General features: G+C 33.3%; 2 protein-coding genes across 13 annotated transcripts; both read right to left on the reverse strand.

The window, feature by feature from the left end:
• Positions 1–3,744: 3,744 nt before the first annotated feature.
• On the reverse strand, positions 3,745–10,080 carry LOC144549172 (histone-lysine N-methyltransferase ASHH3-like). 2 transcript variants are annotated; one of them, XM_078297905.1, is made up of 12 exons: positions 9,939–10,080; positions 9,049–9,181; positions 8,371–8,473; positions 7,523–7,622; positions 7,375–7,453; positions 6,535–6,706; positions 5,741–5,821; positions 5,587–5,654; positions 5,303–5,393; positions 5,120–5,171; positions 4,453–4,543; positions 3,745–3,978 (listed from the first exon to the last, which is right to left on the reverse strand). In XM_078297905.1, the coding sequence occupies exons 1-11, from the start codon at positions 9,990–9,992 to the stop codon at positions 4,454–4,456; spliced, it is 1,023 nt and encodes a 340-aa protein (XP_078154031.1). In that variant the 5' UTR covers positions 9,993–10,080; the 3' UTR covers positions 3,745–3,978; position 4,453. The 2 variants fall into 2 exon arrangements, with proteins under 2 accessions (XP_078154031.1, XP_078154032.1); XM_078297906.1 differs by lacking the exon at positions 3,745–3,978 and adding an exon at positions 4,202–4,260.
• Positions 10,081–14,232: 4,152 nt separating this feature from the next.
• On the reverse strand, positions 14,233–21,608 carry LOC144549018 (transcription factor IIIB 60 kDa subunit-like). Of its 11 annotated transcripts, none has more exons than XM_078297780.1 (20): positions 21,466–21,608; positions 21,293–21,378; positions 20,578–20,659; positions 20,169–20,244; positions 19,988–20,073; positions 19,521–19,597; positions 18,722–18,778; positions 18,513–18,625; positions 18,121–18,200; positions 17,437–17,523; positions 17,268–17,348; positions 16,989–17,147; positions 16,588–16,737; positions 16,162–16,246; positions 15,509–15,594; positions 15,343–15,426; positions 15,202–15,258; positions 14,935–15,018; positions 14,762–14,809; positions 14,233–14,442 (listed from the first exon to the last, which is right to left on the reverse strand). In XM_078297780.1, the coding sequence occupies exons 2-20, from the start codon at positions 21,355–21,357 to the stop codon at positions 14,308–14,310; spliced, it is 1,692 nt and encodes a 563-aa protein (XP_078153906.1). In that variant the 5' UTR covers positions 21,358–21,378; positions 21,466–21,608; the 3' UTR covers positions 14,233–14,307. The 11 variants fall into 11 exon arrangements, with proteins under 11 accessions (XP_078153906.1, XP_078153900.1, XP_078153897.1 ...); XM_078297774.1 differs by having other exon boundaries at positions 15,509–15,570; positions 16,594–16,737; positions 21,293–21,385; positions 21,466–21,590; XM_078297771.1 differs by having other exon boundaries at positions 16,594–16,737; positions 21,293–21,385; positions 21,466–21,590.
• Positions 21,609–22,194: the final 586 nt, after the last annotated feature.

Consider the following 22,194-nt stretch of genomic DNA (forward strand, 5'->3'; position numbering starts at 1 on the left):
CAACTCCCCATTTCTTATAATAACCAACTTTTTTCTCTCAGACTGTGTCCCTCTTTCGGTGCTTCTCTTCTTCTCTTACTTTTTCTAGCATCACTACTAGTTCTTGTCCGCTCATTTCTATGTCTATATCCGTGTAACGAATCATCTAAAATAGAAAAAGAAGATGCAAGTAGTTCCATAGTGACAACTTAATGATTTGGAAAAGGTTCGGCAGGGTAAAAAACTTAGTGATTCACAAATTTTTCAGAATTATATATACGTCGACATCTCAATCTGAATTATTTGCGAATAATTCACAAATCTTGTTACTATAAATCCACAACGATCACAACAGTGCAAATGCCACAGAAGATAAATGCCATAACTTTTTTGACAAAAATTGTGTACAATTTGTACAGACACTTTCTTCAAAGATCAAAATTTGTCATTTTTGAATCTAAAATTGTATGGTCGGTGTATGAAATTTGGATGGTGAAAGTCTTGTGTTGTGTCACATCTCTAAAACGAACTACTATGACGTAAAAAGTAAAAAAAAAAGAAAAAGAAAAAGAAAAATTGAGGTAGATTCCTTGATGTGAAATTTCGATGGTCGTAGAAATCAAATCAAATCCTCTGCCATATGTTCCTCTGATAAATTAATTACAAGTACCTTTTGTTCCATGTAATAATATAATCTTAATCTTACCATGAATTAAATTTTATTTTATATGAAAAAAAATGTGAAATAATATTTTACAAGTACATTTGTTTGAATCAAAATAAATAATTATATAATTTGGTAAATAAATATTTTGACAGTTGTCATATATATATTTTTTAACTGTTGTCAATGACTATTTTAAACTTTTAAATTTACTATCAAACTCCTCCGAAATGTATACTTATTGTTTTAATCTTCTAAATTCATTATCTAAACCATATTTAAATAAACACTCATTTGAATCAAAACAAAGACATGTACAAGCAAAAAAGTAGCACTCATCCTGTATCTTTTATTTTTTTTTTGGGTAAATTGGTCTAAAATATGTGAACTTTAGAGGGTAACTATAATTCTTACCCACCAAAAACATGCATTTATTCATCATGTTTTTAAAATTAATGTGCTTATTTGAAGTCAAGATTATTTGATCAAAATCCGGACTAATTATTCATTCCAATTTGCAATAAACCCTTTTAATATTCGTGTCAAATATGATCGAATGCTCCGGATTCAAATTCAAAATTTAAGCTATACAAACTCCATTTAGATGGGTTCCACTGACATAAGGGGGCCCAACTAGCTAGGGGTGCAAATGGGTCGGACATTATCCGTTGGTATTTGAATCCGTATTTGAAAATTATTTATAAATATTCGATATTTGAATATTCGTGCATATAAAAATACGGATATGTCTTCAAATTTAGTTATCCATATATGAATAGTAAATATATACCATATAGTTTAATATGTTTTATGAAAAAAAATTATGTTATTCACCATTATAAAAAGCAGATATCTGTATCCGTATCAAAAAAATAAAAGCAGATACAGATATGATGTTACCACTATCCGATCCGTATCCATATCCGTTTGCACCCCTAGGCCCACTGTCAATGATAATGAATGAAATGGAAGCCAGTATAATTAAAGAACACTGTATCAATATATATACTTTGTAGAATTGCATGTGTTTGTTTAGTAAGAAGAAGTGTAGATGTTGATCTATATAAAATGAAAATTCAAAACTTGAATTGTGTCACTATTCTAAAGCAAAAAAAGAAAAAAAAAATGATCTGTGAGACTCTCACTTTGATGCATGGCAAGGCATGACATTGACAAGGACTTGACATGAGACTTGTGTTTTATTATGTTGTTATGTTCCGACAGCATCTTATAATCTCTCTCTTCTCTATTCTCTCTCTTTCTGTGATGCATCTATTCCAAAGGGGACTTGTTCTCATGTTAAATGGTTCTCCCTTGCAATGCATGGCAAGGCATAATTTGTTTCTCTTTTTCTCTTTTGTTATCTTGTTGTTTGAGTGTTTCGGAAGCATATGCATGTGTTGTCTCAGTTTTCTTTTCCCCTCTCTCTCTCTCTCTCTCTCTCTGATAAAAACCATGCAGTGTTATTGCATGCATATTTATAGTCAAAAGAGGCTTTTTGCACGGAAAACAATGTACTGTCATCACTTTTGACAATTAACAACAGTTTAATTAATTTAATTTGTTCCTCTTTTAATTGTACTGATGATACTGTAGAGGAATGGAATGGAACCCAACTTGAACCTTAGAATGTTCACTACCAAAAGAGCAAGGCTATGGTAGTATGCATAGCACATATTGGACTGTGCTACAGACTCAAATTTTCAGTTTGAAAGTTCTAACTGTTGATTGGAGACATTAATATGTATTTGTAAATTAAATTTTACATTCTTTAAAATTATTTTACTATTTTTTTTTTGGATGGACGGTTCGAATCACTTGATTTGAAAATTTTGAACCATTCAAAAACAATGATTTTCTACCCATCTAAAAAGTTAGTAAAAAAATTAAATAATATATAAAATTTGCTTTATAAGTACATATTCATATGGAGATTTATATTGAGTACGGTTCGAATCGATTGTTAGAATTTTGAAACAAAAATATTAATTTGTAGTACAAACTAATTAATCCGCACTATGCATAGTACCACAGCCCCACTCCTAGCAAAAATATATATCATGCAAATATTGGTATACAAGTATACAATGTGATGAACATATAGGTATTATATCCAAGTTCATATCGCATGCAGAATGAGGAAAAACATTACAAATGCAATCTTGTAATTGTATGTGAGTTGATCAACGGCATTATTTTTCTTAAGTTTTTATTATATATGTAGTACGAGGAGGCCATCCAATAGAAAAAGGAATGTATTTTTTTTATTAAATAAGCGCAGTAACAAAAATAGATTCATTTTATTTTATTTTTTTTACCCAAAAAGGTTAAAAGAAATTATTTTCTCGTACATATTCATAAATATAACATAGATTTCTTTTTTGTATTGTAGTTCACAGATAATCAAAATTAGAAAAAAGAATGTAAAATTTAGTTCTTAAAAGATACAGACTCCCTAGGAAGAAAGCATAAATATACACGAATTGGATTTTGTCCAAAGAACTTTGCACAAATTTTAGAGTAGAACTAGGGTGCTCTTAAGCTCACCAAAGTTTTGGTGAGCTTAACTCTAAAACTCATCAAATCGATTTCAAATGACGAATCCGAACCGTTGAAATCCGCCTACCTTACGTGTGATGCATCTACATGTGAAGTTTTTAAACATTCAAATTAATTTAGTATAAAGTCAAGCGGTCAAAAAACGTTCAAAAATGATTGCACTAAAATTAATTTATTAACCTTCTAATTTTGACCGCTTGACTTTATACTAAATTAATTCGAATATTTAAAAATTTCACATGTAGATGCATCACACGTAAGGTAGGCGGGTTTCAACGGTTCGGATTCGTCATTTGAAATCAATTTGATGAGTTTTAGAGTTAAGCTCACCAAAAGTTTGGTGAGCTTAAGAGCACCCTAGTTCTACTCATAAGATATAATTAACATATTGATTGGTACTTTAGGCTACGTTCAATTAGTCATGCAAGATCACTTAAATCAATTTACAAAAACCCACAATCATAGATTTATAAGCAAGAATGGATACAAGGTATACCATGAATGATAAAAAATTATGGGAAATTTTTTTGCACTAATAAAAGTTTCCAACTAAATTACTAATATATCTTTTTGAAGGATCATGCTTTAGCAAACTATTTAACATAGCAAACACTAGAATAGGTACAAAACTCCCTGAAAAAAAAAAGTTCATGTATACAATTGAAGATCATTATTCAAGAAAAAATCATACAGCCCAATAGAGATTTCCATAAAATAAAAAAAATAAAAAAAACACTTGAGTAAATAGTAGTTATTACAACAGCATAAGCATCAGCCTGCATAAAGTGGTAAAACAAAATTACAAATTTAACTACAAAACAATCTTTTATGATATACCAATAAAAGTCGTATATATACAATTGGTCCATACTATGGATCAATATCTCCATTTTCAAAGTAAAAAATAATCGATTTGAACCGCTTAACATAATCTCCATATAAAATTGTACTTGGAGATCAAATATTATATTTTTTTAGATATTTTTTATTATTTTGTAGATAGGTAGAAAATCACTTTATTTAAAAATTCTGGACCATACGAACTAGTGACTTTTTACCTATATAATAGTAAAAAAATTCTAAAAGTACATTTTCATATGGAGATCATGCTTAACAGTTCGGATAGACTCTTTAGACTTTGAAAATAGATATATGAATCCATAGCACGGGTCGATCTGTAATTTGCAAATTTACTATAAGCCTCCCTCAACCAACAAATGCACCTAGTAATAACGAGACAAGATGTATACCTTATCTTCTGAATTTCTTTATTTGGGGCAAGAAATGCCACATTTCGGATTCTAGATCTAATTCCTCTAGACTTCCATCACCATACATAATCTGCCACATTTGTAGATTACAAGCTCATTTAATCATACCCATAAAAACTTGTACTGCTATCACATATTGCTGACATATCACATATCTGAACCGTTCAACATTATCACCATATGAAAATGCATTTGTAGATCAAATTTTTATATTTTTCAAAATTGTTTTACTATTTTTTAAGAGAGGTAGCAAATCACTTGATCTAAAGATTCTAGACCATTCAAATGTAGTGATTTCTCTACCTATCTAAAAAATTTGTAAAAAAATGTAAAAAATTTAGTCTGCAATTACATTTTCAAATGAAGATCATGTTGTTGAACAATTCAGATCGACTGTTTGAACTTTGAAAACAAAGATACTGATCCATAGTACGGACCAATCCACGCTATGCATAGTACCATAGCCTCACTCTTATCACATATTACTGATACATTTGCTCCAGTTGTTTTAGTTTAATTATCTTAGAAATCAAATTCTGACATGTAAACCCTTTAAAAACAACCTAATGTACCAGTCAGGTAATGTACCATTGCAATTCTTCCTACCACTAAACAAAGAAATAAAATAATACTATATATAACTTACAGTATGCATGCGCCTCTCGTCATCATAACTGTAAATATATCCTTCTACCCACCTAAGAAAGTCATATTATGAACAAAAAAAAGGCAGGTATTAAGTAAGAGAACATCTGATATATAAGAGAAAATCTGAATAGAAAGGAAATAGGATTAAAAAAAAAGGAAAGGATGAAGAAAAAAAATGTACATTTGATGGCTTTGGCGCCAGACTCGTACGAGAGATTGTATACAATCCTTGGTCACGGCATTTTTTTTAAGAAGCATTAAATCTACACCTCCTGATTATAAAAATGTCATGTCAATGCATATTATATCTTCATCTTTTAAAAGAACATTTTATATGAATATAGAAACTTTTATGTAAAAGCAAATAAAAAAAAAACAGCACTTATCATTATTTAGCAAGTAAAAACATATTTTATTGGATTGTTACAAGTTCATCTAAATTAAAAATAAATGAAGGAACCATACTGCCAAGTTTTTCTTTGCAATGGAGAGAACCGCAGTGACAATCCTGATCAGCACCAAATTGCACAAACCTGAATTTTTTTTTTTTGGGCACATTTTAGAATATGATAAATCAAAATTTCTTTAACTGGTAATTATAAGAGGCGAGATAACAAACATGTAATCATAGGTTACGTCTTCTCCTTTCTTTATGTCACGTAGGGCAAAAATGCCTACTCTAGTTTCCCCCTCTACTCTCCTACAAGAACAAAAATATACATATAATAAATGAATGAACTGTTTCCTACAAATAACACATAAGAAAAATGTGGATTTTTTTTTTAATTTACTAATTTAAAAATGAAATCTTTCCGGAAGGGATTGATTGTTTTTCTTTTTCTTGGAAAATAGATGGAACTGTACCATTCTATTTTTCGAAGGAAAAAATCAATCAATCCCTTTCCTGAAGATTTAATTTTTAAATTTCTAAATTAAAAAAAGAACATACTATAAAAATAACCATACTACCAAGTAGCCAAAACAACTAGTAGTGTTACATGACCAGTCAAACAAAGTAATTCTGGACAACTCAGGCTAAATCAAAAGAAACTGGTACAACTCAGGCTAAATCAAAAGAGACTGGTACAACTAGTACCAGTAGTTAGGTTAAAAATGATAGTTAATATTATTCCCAACTCTTAAGGAGCTCTATTTCCTAAACCCAAAATATATTAAAATATTGGGTTCACTGTAGGGTTTAAAGTTTGGTGGCAACTTAGTCATATTTTCAGGACTCAACCTTAACTTAGGCAATCATGTTATTTACAAATCTTCTAGAAACTGGAACAACCAATGCACAATAGCAAAAGAAAGTCTGGTAATCAGATGCAATTTCCTAAAAAAAATAAGGAAAAGTAATAATTTTGTATAGAACTAGCAAATAAAAATAACTGTCTGATGAGATAAATGTACCATTTCTGCATTTCTGTATTTGGATCGCAGCTATGGTTAATAAAACGAGACTTATTCCCCTTATATGTTGCATCAATTACCATGTTGCTATTCACCTCACACAAGTAAAAATTTGAGGCGCCTCTTCTCTTCATTTTCCATAGCCTCTCTTCGCATGCTTTGTCATCGATAACTGTTCACAAAAAATAAACACATCCATGACCTTTGAAGTCTGAACACTCTTAATTTCTGCACAATAAGTACCAAAATTTTTCAATAATCCTTAATTTATTGGGCAATTTCATGGATACCCCTCAAAAACTTCAAAATTACATATTCCCCCCTATAAAATTCATAATATCATATTTGCCCTTTGAAATTTCAAAAACTCACAAATTTACCCATTTTGTTAACTTTCTAGTAAAACTCATTTTAAATTTATTAAGTACCCATTTTACCCTTTATTAAAAAAATAAAAAATATTTAGCATGTAGTATAATTTGATTGGTCGGTTTTTGAGAGAAAATATGATATTATGAATTTTAGATGGGGAAATATGTATTTTTGAAGTTACTAAGGAGAATACACAAAATCCCCCCTAATTTATAAATATACCTACTCCTCAGTCCCAAGTGAAAGCAAATTATCAAGTGAAACAACAAATTTAACTGTAGCACTCATATAAATACTACTTTTTGTATTGCTCCTACAAAAATATATGTGATAGTGACCCATGTCAGTTGATGTTGCATAAATAAGTCTTTAGGGACTGAAATTTGGAACAGACATGAAAACTCAACTTGTTCAATTCCGCCCCCACTTTTTATTTTTATTTTCTTAACTGAAGGGAAAAAAAAATACCTTCTCCCACATATTCTACAACAAATTCGCCTTGCTTTATATCCTCTTCTGCTACTAATCCAAACCCACATTTCTCTGTCTGGAACGGAGAAAATACATATAACAAATATTATCTTTCTCACAAAGATGAGAGAGAGAGAGAGAGTACCTTGACAACTTTCAATTTCTTAACGGGTCTGAGCTGGAAGGGTTTATTAGCACAAGTGCTACTGCACTTACAATTACCGGAACAGCAAGAGAACAACATCCTATCAATTAAAAATCAAATTAATTGACCAAATCGTTAAGAAAAAAGATACAACTTCTCAAACAAAGAATATGTGGTGTGTAGCCTCATTTCTTGCTTAAATACGTATTGCAAAGGTGCCACTTTCTACCAGTATCAAACTCCCATACTACCACTAAAATCAGAGTTACTAACATAGTCATAAAACCAAACAAAAGACACGATTAAATAAGAAAAATAGAAAAACAAGTGGGGAGAGCATCATGAAATCCTATTTAACGAACTCATTTTTTCATATAATATCAAAGAGTGAGGCTATGGTACTGTGCATAGCACAGATTGGTCCGTACTATGGATCAATATTCATTTTCAAAGTCCAAATATTCAATCTGATCCATTCAACATGATCTTCATTTGAAATTATACTTGAAGATCAAATTTTACATTTTTTACAATTTTTTTACAATTTTTTTAGATAGGTAAAATATCACTTGATCCAAAAATTCTAGACCATTAATATCTAAAAAAAAAGTAAAAGAAACCTACAATTTCAAATTTAGTTTGCAAGTACATTTTCATATGGAGATTGTTGAACGGTTCAGATCGACTATTTGAACTTAAAAGATATTGATCCATAGTACGAACCAATCCGTGCTATGCATAGTAACAACATAGCCTCACTCAATATCAAATCATGCAACTTTTCTTGCTGTGCTAATCAAATAAATCAACACAAAAGAAAAAAAAAAAACTACTATAGGAAAGCTTACGTGCAATGACAATCCCCGTCACAAAGGGTAGTAGATCCATTCAAAGGTTCACATGCGCAAAAGATACCATCGTCTTCAGGTCGCTTTTTATTAAAATAAATATCTTTCGTATTTCAAGGATGATCGATTGATTTAAGTCCCATCCAAAATTAGAAAAATAAATAAATAAAAATTAAAAGTAAAAATGAAAATTAAACAAAACCACAGTAGCACTTGAGTGAGGTTATGGTACTATGCATAGCGTAGATTGGTTTTTACTACAGATTAATATTTTTGTTTTGAATGTCCAAATAGTGTATCTGAACCGCACAAAATGATATACATGCAAATTTTATATATTTTGGAATTTTATTAAATTATTTTAGATAGGTAAAAAATCGCTACTTTTGAATGGTCTAAATCTTTAGATAAAGTGATTCAAATCAATTGTTTGAACTTTTTCAACGGACCAATATGCGCTATGCATAGTACCGTAGCCTCACTCGTAGCACTTAATACCTGAACTGGTACATGCTGGCATACAGTACCAGATATAACAGGGGTGGTACTAAAAAATTAACCAATTTCGTATTGTAGTCATAGATTCAAAAATGGACAATACCGTACCTACAGTTTTTAAGATACAACTAAAAGAAAACAATTTTTAAAAATTCACTTTGAACAAGAATAAAAGGATACTGCGCTTAATGGCAATATAGCTCTCACCCCCTCTAAAAAAATCATCTGGAAGAGAAAACTCAATATGTTCTTCAATTTGTGAAAGCCCCCTTGTAAGTTCTTCAAATACAATCGCAATCGTACCTTCGTCTTTCTGCCGATGTGTAAAAATCAAAATTGAGTCAGAAAATATCTTGAAATTATACTAATTGAAGAATATAATATTTGTATTTTTTTTTTTTGATAAAAGTGGGGAAAACCCACTGATTTCTTTACAAAATCATAATTCAAAGGTACCAAACCACTGGTACTAGTTAAAATTGAGTCAGAAAATATCTTGAACTGAAGAACAGAATAGTTGTAATTTTTTTGATAAAAGTGTAGAAAATCCACCGATTTCTTCACGAAATCATAATTGTTTACAAAGGTACCAAACCACTGGTACCAGTTAGTTAGTTCCTACCATAAAGAAAACAGTTGTAATTCAACTACATAATAATTTCCACTTGAGTTTTGGATAAAATAATTCACTAGTACCAGTACTTAGTTTCTACCAGTAGTTAGTTTTCAAAGGTACCAAACTACTGGTACCAGTTAGTTAGTTTGTACCATAGAGAAAACAGTTGTAAGTCAACTACATAATAATTTCCTCTTGAGGTTTGGATAAAATAGTTCACTTGTACCAGTAGTTAGTTTCTACCAGTAGTTAGTTTACAAAGATACCAAACCAGTGGTACCAGTTTGTTAGTTTCTACCATAGAGAAAATAGTTGCAATTCAACTACATAATAATTTCCTATTGAGGTAGATAAAATAATTCACTGATAAAACAATATGCTATTATATTAACAACCAACCTTAATTGAACTGGTAAAATTCTTGAAAGAGAGATAAAGAGAGAGAGAGAGAGACCTTAGTGATTGGAGGGAGAGGAGAGGAGGCTTCAATGCTTACTGAATCGAGCATGGCTGAGACTTGGTGAGGAGCAAAAAGTGGGCCTGGACACTACTAGGGTTTTTGACTGAAGAGTTGAGTTTATGTGTTTTGAGAGATTAAAGGAGTAGAGATTTGAGATGTTAAAAAGAGAGAGAGAGAGAGAAGAGATCCCCACCGGAGCACGGCGGTTGTTGAAGGTGGCGACTGGTGAGTGGTGAGTGGTGAGGGGAGTGGGAAATGAAGCGAGGAAGTGAGGCGAAGGCAGCGGTTTTGAATCTGAACTTGGGTAAAGATTTTAACAAAGTAGTTTTAGCTTCATACAACACACGAACCATATGCAGCATTGTTTTGATTCTATAGTCCATGCACTGTAGAAGTCGAAACTGCTCTGTTAAACAAGAGGAGGGTTATAATGCCCCAAGCCTCCAACCGGTTTTACCCCAAAATATCCCACTATCTGGACCGCACATCTAATTTCAGATTGACGCTTCAGATTATTTCCACTCCTGCCATGAACGAAACTCACTCTCCTCCCAACAGTGAACACAGGATGTCTCACCTCACTTCTCACTTCTACCCTATGTTGCATGGATACGGATACGACGATACGGTAATTTTCAAAAATCCCAGATACGATACGTCTATTATATATTTTTTTATTATTTTAATTTTATTATTAATTCAACATTTGTACTATATAAATTATAATATCAGAAATCTTCACTAAAGTGTTTTATATATATTATATATAATGGATACTACATTAAGACAATAAATTTGAGTTTTAGCAATGGAAAAGGCGCCTGGTGCTTTACCCACCAGCCTTGGTTCGAATCCCACTGTTGGGAATCAATTTTGCTCATTTCGCTGGTCTATTAGTGGTTGGTCCATGCGCGGCTCACAGGGGTGCAGGCATATCTCGCTGTCCATGCGCGGCTCACAGGGTGCGGGCGTATCCCGCTCCGTATCCGAGCATTGAAGAGCCGTATCAACGTGTGTCAGAGCGTATCATTCACCGTATCAGAGTGTTAAAGATACGCCACGTCACCGGATACGCCAGCTGGCGTATCCGATACGTATCGGATACGGGTACGGGATCCAATATGAAGTATCCGAGTAACATAGCTTCTACCCAATTCAACACTTTATTCGGATTCATCCACATTTCCTCGGTGGAAGTCAGCCAGAAATCAATTACAGTACGAAACTTCTTCTGATCAAATTCGAAACCAAATCCATAAACAATTAGTGATTTAACAATTTTTTTTTAAATCTTGTATCTCGCGCTATTTGTGACAACCTGACACCATTTTTCATTTCTTGCTTTTTTTCATTTGATAAAATACCCTTAGGTGTCTTGCATTAATTATAGCTTTTGGAATTACACTGTGTTGAGTGTTCACATATGTAATTGGTTCTCATTTCTTGCTACACGGCACTGGATTAATCCAGTAGAGAGGAGAAAGTATAAAAGAAGACCCTTATTTCTTTTACAAATTACGTAAACCTATATTTAATTAAAAGATTCATATGACTTAATTCAGATAACTAACAAATTATATATTCTATTTTTTTTTTACCAATTACATATTTCATATTTAATTAGTATTTTGTATCTTAAAGTTCATATGACTCAATATCCGACAATTATTCGTTTCGTATCTGTATTCGAATCCGTATCTGTATCCGTTTAAAGCGAATTTAGTTTTGAATTTTGATATCCGTTTACTATCCGTATCCATATTCGCTCATTATCTGATGAATGCGGATATAGTATCAGCATTATTCGCTCCGTTTTCACCCCTAGGTGAGATACGCTTGGGGTAAAAACTATTGGGTATTTTAACCCTCCACGTTAAACAATTAACCCGAACTGTTGATTTTTGGGCCTGACGTGAAATGGTAGGTAGTTGTTTGGGCCTACTACAGTGGGCTTTTGTGGGCCTTTCATTTGCAGTCTCTCTCTCTCTCTCTCTCTCTGCAATAATTAAGGGGGGTGGGAAAGGATCTAAATGACGCGAAGGCAGCGGTTTTGAACCTGAACTACTCTTGGGGTGAAGATTTTAACAGAGTAGGTTTGCCTTAATGCAGCACACGAACCATACACAACGCTGCTTTGATTCTATAGCCCTTGCGCTAGATGAAGCTAAAATGGCTCTGTTAACAAATTTGACTAGGCCTGCTAATGAGCGGTAACTCGCTCAAAACTCGGCCCGAACTCGGCTCAAACCCAAAACTCGGCTCAAACTCAATTAATTGTAATATATTTCAAAGGCATGTCTGTTTCACCACTCACAAATCACCAGGACCCATTGGAGCTCTTCCGGGTAAATAATAGGTGTCAAATGGGTTGGACGGGTTGTTACTTCTTTGTACAGCCCCAATTATACCTTATGTATTCTTAAGTCAGATTTAGATCCATTATCAACTATATATTTTGTTTCTGTTTGAAAATATTTGCACTTTATGTTATCCGACTTTTTTCTTTTATTTTCTATGATTGCATGATATTAAATTAGTGCTTACGCGAATGAAAATGGTACCAGTAGCTTATAAAATACAGTAATTGAATTATCTGGTACCAGTACCATGTATACCGCAGAAAATGGGATCCGACCCGGTTACAAATCAAAGTATATTTATTCCTCCATACTGAACTGCAGTGTTTTTTGTCAGTTTTGAAACCAATTTTGTATTTCTTCCTGTATTCCATCTGTCACCTGTTGTGATGTTTTTTACTTATCAAAATTAAACGGCTATATATATCAAGATATTAGCATAGTGCCATAGCCGGACAGGAACAATGCAAACACATTTGTTGTTCGCCTTTTCATCTATTAATCAAGTTTGCTTGGTTCCGTGATTCAAAATCTCTCAAAGCATTGTATCCAACTGAACAGTTTGTCAGTATTCACATAATGGATAAATTTTCTTTAGAAGGGACAAAGTGCTGCATCTGACTCGACATGTATGGACAACTTTTATCGAATCAAAACAACAAATGCTGATGCGTTCAAAAACAAAAGGACGAAGAAAAGGTACCAATTGATCTAGTATTGATCGATAAGCAACAACTAACCAGTAAATACCAGTATCATTAAAAGAGGAAAGGGTCGAAAGAATATGGAAAAAACGAAGGGAAGTAGGGAATTCTCAGCTCTATCGTACCAGTCAAACAGTAACCGTACCAGTAACTACAGAAGCAGATCGTGCAACTTATAAAAAGACGAAGAGAAACCTAGTCAGCAGATCATAGCAACCCCTAAGTGAAAATCAGATCACAGCTACATGAAATAGGATGAACTGGTAATTCCAGACATTACAACTGCTGAGATGTCAAATATTTAACAAAACCCACAAAATAATAGCAATACCAGTATCAGAGAGAGATTTTGTTTTCAATTTAACAAAACCCACAAAATAATAGCAATACCAGTATCAAATTTATAGGTTACAATAGATTTCATTTTCAATTTAAACAGCTTAGAGAGAGAGAGAGAGAGATAGCGCACCTGAGAGAGAGAGAGATAACGCACCTAGAGAGCAACCGAGCGAGAGAGCGATGGAGCTTCTAGCGGAGCGACAGAGCGAAGTGAAGGAAGAAACGGAGCGACGGTTCGACTCAATGGGCGGCCCGGCTCGGATCAGATCGATTAGGGAAATGATGTTCTATTTCGAGTTCGAGCTGAGTTTGGACTCAACTCAAATTGAGCTCTTTCTAGGCCTTGTACGTGTAGTCTATATGTCTCTCTGCAACAAAATATAGTGGGCTGGATTTGAGCCTAGCATCTATCATTTGATTGCTCCAAATTATTGCAAAGATAAACAATAGTGCCAGAATCAAGTTTTTGATCTAGTGACCAAAATAATATCCTTCTAATATTTAACAAACAGAAAATTTCTGATTAATTAACTTCACATGTATCAATCTCCACAATCTAACTGCATATTGCCATTGAATAACAAGTCAATTCAGAGCATCCCCAAAGAAGCAATTTGAAATTTCTTAATTTGAGGAAACTTGTAAATATCTTTTACAACTTGTAAATAAATAGATACAAAGATACAGACATTTTTTACAACGTTTGCATGTACTCACAGCTCTGATTTGATTGTGTAGTGAACACTGTGCCAGTGTTCTCTGATTCCAGTGCAGTTTACGCAGGCATACTACCAGGGGTAAAATCGTCCAACCACTGAAACTAATTATTCAACTATCCAACAAAAGCTAAAAACTTAGACCACACGTGTGTTCTGACGGGCGCTTAAATACCGACTTCTAACTAATAAATAATAATGAATATAAATAATAACAGTACACTAAAAGCATCGTACAAAAGAAATGCTAATCGAAAACAAATTCATCAACAAAATCAAACTCATCTAGTCCATTTTCGGCATTTTCTTCAAACTCGGCAAATTTATTGAATGTTTTCTCCTCTGTTTCCGCTTCCTCTTTCTCAAAGGTTGTATCGTCCATCTATTTTCAATTAAAATAGCAAGCAACTGATTAGTTTTAAAAAGAATAAAGAGAATATCAGTTATTAGTTTTGAAATGTAAAATAACTGAGATTTAAAATGCTGATTCTAAGTAATCTGTTATTTTTCATCAACCGAGTAAACAAAATTCAAAAGAACCAGTCTTGGTACTGAACTAGCATCGTACCACAATGGTTGAGTCCAGTACCAGTATAGCAATAGAAAATAGTTATTAGTTTTGATTTGGTGAAAATTCAGTTAAAATCAGGGGAACTCTCTCTTATGGAATCGCGAGAAATTTCATATTTGTAATAACTTACATCGTACAAACTCCCTATTGCATCCAGATTAACTTTTGATGCAAGGCCCTGAAAATGAAAAAAGTGGTATAAAAATAGTAACTCTACTAAACATTTTAAAAGAAAAACTAATTCAAAAACATTTAAAAGAACAAATAAGAGAGATAATCGATCCAGATAAAGGTAAATAATACCTTTTTCTTGAGCACATTACACGTCGCCTCGAAAGGAGTCTTGGCCGGACCTGTATCGTCTTCTTCAGGTTTCCTCTTTCTAACCTACAATTAGAAAAATAAAATTTATGCTTATACATCCTAAATTGAATATATTAAAATCACTGACTACTGATGTATATAAATTACTGTCCCTTTAGTGTTCCTTTTGAGCTAGACGTACTTTCTCAATTTTTTTTTTTTTTTTTGTGTGCATACAATAGGCACTACAAGAAGAACAATGAATACCTTTCGAGGTTCTCTCTCCTCAGCCTCCTTTTTTGCAGCTTCCTTCAATGCCAGTTCCTATTAATTTAACATATTATAAATAGATACACCTCAACACCAACAACAAATAAGAAAGGCATTTAGTTGTAGTCAAATAATAACCTCAAGATATTCTTTGTTCATTTCTTCCCAAATTATTCTTTTGTAGTGTTTCTCCTCTTCATCGTGTAGTAGGTACTCATTCACCTAAAGAGAGAGAGAGACCAAGCCACTTAACAATTTATAAGAGACATAAATTAGTTAGAGAGAGAGAGAGGATTTGAATTACCTCAGCATCGTCAATATCAGAAAGGGTCTCAGGTTCATCATCCTCTTTATCAACCTCATCATCTAGTAACACATCGGATTCAAGGCCTTCAAATAAAATTAAAGTAAAATGAGATATTAATAATTTCCATTTTTTTAGGTACATGCCAAAAAACATCATTGTTGCAACCTTTTCCAATTCGACTATAATATATCTAGTGAACAAAAGAGACTATGGTACTATGAATAGCACAGATTGGTCCGTACTACGGATCAATATTTTTCATTTTGAAAGTCCAAATAGTTGATCTGAATGTTCAACATGATTTCCATATAAAATTGTACTTCCAGACTATATTTTACATTTTTTAGAATTTTTTTTACTATTTTTTATATAGGTAGAAAATACTACTTTTATCAAGTAAAAAGTAGAAAGTAGAAAATCACTACTTTCTATCGATCTAAAAAAATAGAAAAAAGTTTCTAAAAATTGTCAAATTTGAATTACAAGCACATCTTCATATTGAGATCAAGTTGAACAGTTTTAGATCGATTGTTTGGACTTGAAAAGAGAGATATTGATCTGTAGTTCAAACTACTATGTGCTATGCATAGTACCGTAGCCTAAAAAAAAAAAAAGAACTAATCCTAGCTAATGTAAGAATTCCAGATTACCATCTTTATCAGTAACTCCAGATGCTTCTGTTTCCTCTTGTTGCTCATCTGGAGAAAAGCCTGTTACTCCATCGGTGTTTTTCTCCTATAAAACAATATACAAAAAAATAAAAAATAAATTACGGAAGAGAACAAAAACCCAAAATTCCTGTACCAAGCAGAGACCAAGTACCATACCCATAAATCTGATGCTTAAACCCTAAATCAAAGGATGTTACGGGTTCGAAACTAGAGAGGCTGTCAAATTTGATTAGTATTGAGCAAACATTAAAAAACCTACTAACTTTTTACCTCTGTTGCTTTCTTAGTGAAAAAATAATTAACTAATTTGGTAATCCATCCTTTTGTTTTAAGACGAATGAGTGGGACCAACCCAAAAACTGACCCATTAACCAATGGATTAACCATGACACAAGGAGGTCTTACTTGCACAGTGGGCCCACTCTCTTCATCAAAGAGAGAAAAGTTTGAAGAGGATTCTTCAATCTGGGCCTCAGTTTTTTTACGTTTCATCTCAGCCCGTTGAAAGGCCGGCGGCTCTGCACCCCCATCTACCCCTCCCGATAGTTTCATGAACTGTTAGAAAATAATAAATTAGGGTTAAGTACTTGTAATCATCAAACAAATTGGATGTATTTCATGTAATTATGCACATGGAAGAGTGTAATTTAACATGAGTGAGGCTATGGTACTATGCATAGCGCAGATTGGTCCATACTATGGATCAATATCTTCACTTTCAAAGTTCAAATAGTCCATCTGAACTGTTCAACATGATCTTTGTATGAAAATGTACTTCCACACTAAATTTTACATTTCTGAAGTACCTTTTCAAAACATTTCTTGCAAAGACCATGGGCGAAATGGACGATGTCATTTTGTTCCTTGTGTTTGCAAAGAAGACCACCATCTTTTGGTACTTGCATTGAAATCGATTGAGTCATCTCCTTCTCCAATTCATCTGCTCGATCTGTGAATTCTTCAATCTATAAACACAATATATAAAAAAAAAAAATCTAGTTAAAATAAAAAAAAAATCAAAAGAGAGAGCGAGAAAGAAGCATATATAAAGGAGGCGGGTGAAGAGGAGGGGGGGTGTGTGTTACCGTTAAGCAACCAGACTCGGTGTTTTCGAACTCAATCAGCCGTTTTGTCAATGTTGCTTCACATACATGCACCACATTGACCTGATTAAACAAAAACAAAATGTAGTATTAGAATGGGAATTTCCGAGCTACAAAACTATATTCTCTAATAAAATAATAGAATTTTTACAATTTCTGATTTTGAATAATCAAGTCCTTGTGAAAGAGCTGCAATGTACAAGGCAGCACCACATAATCCACTAGGCTTCCTCCCCGTCTGCATTGAACAACAAAATAAGCAAAGAGTAAATTGCATTGGTATCCAATAAATAGGATCAATTTTTATTTATGCCCTTAGTTTTAAACATTGGGCATGTTCGGCAGGAGAGGAAAAGAGTAGATCGAAATAGAGGTTCTATTCTAGCCGAACAATGAAGGAATTGAGTGGAATTATGGTAGTTGGAAAAGTGGCATTGAGTTTGAACATTTGCATTAGCCCCTGGTTTTTACAGTAGGTCCCTCTTCTATCTTCCTCAATGAGCCAATTCTCTATTCTGTGGGGATGGTGGAATAGAGGAATTGGCCCTTTTCAAGAAATATAATTGGCTCATTTAGCAATACTTTTTCACTTTTCCACTAGTCCACTTTTCCACCTTCAATTGAGCACGATCAGAATAGTACATAGAAGCCTATTCCAAATTCCAATTTTCCTCTATTCTTTCACTATTCTCTATCTGGCCGAACAGGCCAATTGGGAACCAAAACAAGTATCACAAAAGGCCGACATTGTATCTAGTATATTGAGGTTAACCAAAAATTAAACCAATTTCAAAGAAAAATTCCTAAAATATAAATAATAAAAGAAAATACTAGCCTGCATCCAGTCACGCTTCATGCTAGCTATTATTCTTAGAGCCGTTGTGGATACTTCGTTATTCTTTTTACCCAATAAACCTAAAAGTTTTACAAAAAATATATATTAACATTTTAATTGAAATACATTTTTCTTTACATTTACCATTATTTCAAGCAAGGTACAAATAGCCTAGTTTGAAATGTACTGTCCCATTCTGGCTTGGTTTAGATTCTCGTCGCCATTTCAATTTTTTACCAAACAGTGTCTGTACTTTGTTCCCTCCCATAAAATAAAATAAAAACTTGAAACATCATAAACGGGTCAGGTCAAACAGGGTCAGGTTAGGTCAATGATTGCCATCACTACCTGGCTGGTATGATACTGGCACAACAAAAAATTATAACACTTACGTTCAGTAAACCTGTGAATAAATAGACTTGGATCTACGAGTTTTTGTATAATTGGATGCTCTGAAAGCTGTAGAACTTTGCACAGTTGCAAAAATACTGCACCTAGCACATATCTGAAACAACACGAATAAAAACTCAGATTTAATTGCAAATAACTATAAATCTACTTTGTGCAGCAAAATAGAGACTAGAGAGAAGATTTTTCTTACACATTTACTTGCAGATAGTCAGAAAAATCTATTAGTAGGTACGCCTTCTTGTTTTTCCTACAAAAATAATAAAAATATACCAGCGTCTTGTAATTTTGAATTACTGGTAACTTTATATCGAGGAAATAATACTAGTATGTATCAGTTTGAATTAGTGGTTCAATAAAAGATTTGTTGTATTCTTTCTATCAAGAAAATCACTTGATAAAGGGGTTCTTTTCTGTTATTGATTTTCTCTGGTCTGATCCAACCGCTGCTTGCTGGTACGAGGCTCGCCTTTTTCTGGTATTTGTCAGTACCAGTTTTCTGGTTTTGCTGGTACGTGCGGGGCTTTTTCGGTTGTTGTTTGTTCTGGTACTGATCTGAGAAGAACAGCTTTTTATATATATTTTTTTTTATTGGCTGTCTAGTGCAGCGATTGGTGGCCTTTGTGGCACTAGGTACTGATCTAAGAATAACAGTTTTCTGGTATTTTATTTTTTAGTTACTGGTTTGTTTGCTGGTACTGCAATTTTGTATTTTAAAATAGTTAAAAAATTCTAAAAAATGTGAAATTTAGTCTGCAAGTACATTTTCATATGGAGATCATTTAGAACAGTTCAGATCGACTATTTGAACTTTGAAAATGAAGATATTGATCCATAGTATGGACCAATCCGCGCTATTCGTACCATATTAAATAAATCTAACAATGGTACCATAAGCCACAGGTACCAGTCTGAATAAGCCCAAGTAGCATTCTTTTGTTTGAGCAAGGTACCAATAAGGTCATTAATAAAAATTTATAAGCACTACATACCGACATGCGATGTAAAGACAAGCAGCGGCAACATGAGTGGTTCTTCGGCCCCTCGTAAAATTCTTGTCAACAGCTATCTTCACTTCATTAAACATGAATTGAACATTATATGTTTACTACAGTAGAAAATAATCAGTAAATCTGAAAATAGAATTCAAAACTTTGGAACAGACAGACTACTAAAGCTCAAACTCAACCCTAATTATAACAACAATGTTTATTAACTAGGGCACCAATTTTTGCAGATACGCCTGAAAAATTATATTTCTTCAACAGAAAAAGTAGGCACTTGCACCAGAATGCTATTCAACATGCATCTAAATAAATTTCATTGCATAATGCGGTATGCTTATTTATCAACTTTTACCAGATTGTTTCACGCAAGAAAAAATGAACAAAATGCAACAAGCTATATTATTTGGCATTTAATACCAATGTCAAACACGAGTTAACAAGAAGATATCTACTTGATAAAATTTATGAGCCTCATCAATGATCGAATCTCCACCGGCCACATCTAAGCAATTAACTATGTATCTTATCTCATCTCTCCCTGAATAAAGCAAAAAGTCAAGTAATGAGAACTATAATTATAAAACATTACTCATATTACAATATAATTATCAAATAGTTTAAGAATGTAATCACCCTTTGCCAATGTTCTTTCATGCGAAGCTGAATACCCGCTCTCTATGCTCCTAAGGATCATACCACCCAAACGGCTCTGTATTTTGCAAAACAACCACTGTTAATATGACACAATATTGGGAAATCATGAGTCCTTTCCCATGATTAAAATACAATTATATCTTTCAAAAACTAAAAACCTAGTGAACCGGACGATCCAGTCCAGAACTTCTCAAACTTCCTCAAACCATTAAAACTACAATTTTACTCCAATTGCAGTAATTTTCCAAAATCACAATATGCCCATAAAACTACAATTTTACAATTCATTGGTAAAACATCTCAAATGGGCATTTTCAAAATAAAAACGGATGATATTTGGTGAAGCCTATTAAATTACATCTCTTTGCCTAAAAAAAAATCATGATACCTGGCCAGAACTATCCTTGACAAAGGTTGGTTCGGTAGAATAGATTTCTTGATCGATAATTTTTCCGCACATGCCGCAACAGCTGAACCACAAAACAAAAATAATGCAAAATCAATTGAACATAAATGAGCAATAAAAAACTAGTTGCACCTAAATTAACCACAACCAAGCACTTTATCTTTATCTTAAACCAATATTCCTCAATTAACCACAAGATGCTTCAATTCACGCAATTCAAACCAGATCAATGCAAATAAATTACAAGGTATAATAAAAAGAGGAAAAAAAACAGCAAAAGATAGATCATGCTATGTGGCAAACATCAGTCCGACAAGTAAGATGATCCCTCTCAATTGGGTAAGACACCAAATTAAAATAATGCAAAATCAATTGAGCAATTTTGAGAAATAATAAACTAGTTGCAACTAAATTAACCACAACCAAGCACTTTATCTTTATCTTTTTTTTTTTTTTATTAAAGAAGTGGGGATTCCCACCGATTTCCATTCAACATGAAAACCCTTACAATGTTTTTGAACATGGTACCACCTCTCTGGTACCACTAACACAATAACAAAATAAGGCATGAAGAACACACCAACTTTATCTTAAACCAATATTCCTAAATTAACCATAAGATGCTTCCAATTCATGCAATTCAAAACAGATTGATGCAAATATGAATCTATGGAAAAAGAGTAAAGAGATAACTGACATGTAGCCCTTGTCAGGATCCACAATCGACGGGCAATGATCACCACAGTGACTGCAATACACCATCTCTTCTCTTCTCCTTCCTACCTTCAATCTCCCCCACAAAATGTAAAGAAATTGAAGTATTATTCATCTATTAGGCAAACACACACAGAGAGAGAGAGAGATACTCACCGTTTCTGTTTCGCCGGAGAATGGAGGAGGCGAGAGAGTCGGCGGCGAGAGTAGGCTGCTAGCGGTGGCGAGAGAAGGAAAGGAAAGGAGAGAAGGGTTTTGAACAGCGCCGGTTATTGGACAGGAGTGCGTATCCTCTGACTTTGAGATATCTCATATTTTGCGGGACCGATGTGTCCGGTGCCTATTCGGGGATGGGAGGGGCCAGTATTATTTGAGTTTTGAGATTCGTGCAGGACATATTTGAACGTCTGAGATTTTCCGAAAAGTCGCGCAAAATATGAGATCTCAGGGGATGCGAGTTCGAGAAGCAGAGGCACTAGACCTATTTATCTTTTGCTGAACAGCTCGAATCATCGATCTTACGCTGATCAGTTGTGGGATTAGAATCCATATCCTCTGAGATATCTCAAACTTTGCGTGACTTAATCCTTACCGTTCGTATAATCCAATGGGCCAGAATCAATTACCTTTTCCACTCACTGACCAAAAAAATAAGTATCCTGACCGGCTGGTTGCTTTATCTCTTGGCTTCACGCCAAAAATTCATTTTTAGATTCATAGAATAATTTAAATGAATTAATTAATTTCGGTTTGCTGCCAATGAAAAGTCAACTCTAGTCAAACCTGAGGCATAAAATTGAAGATAAATAAAAATAAATATATATAAAATCATAAACATACATATAGAGCATAAGTCAAGGTTTCTCTAAGGCTTGAACACAACAA

This window comes from Carex rostrata, chromosome 34 (genome assembly GCF_964058835.1).
Source record: "Carex rostrata chromosome 34, lpCarRost1.2, whole genome shotgun sequence".
In the NCBI taxonomy this organism is placed as follows: domain Eukaryota; kingdom Viridiplantae; phylum Streptophyta; class Magnoliopsida; order Poales; family Cyperaceae; genus Carex; species Carex rostrata.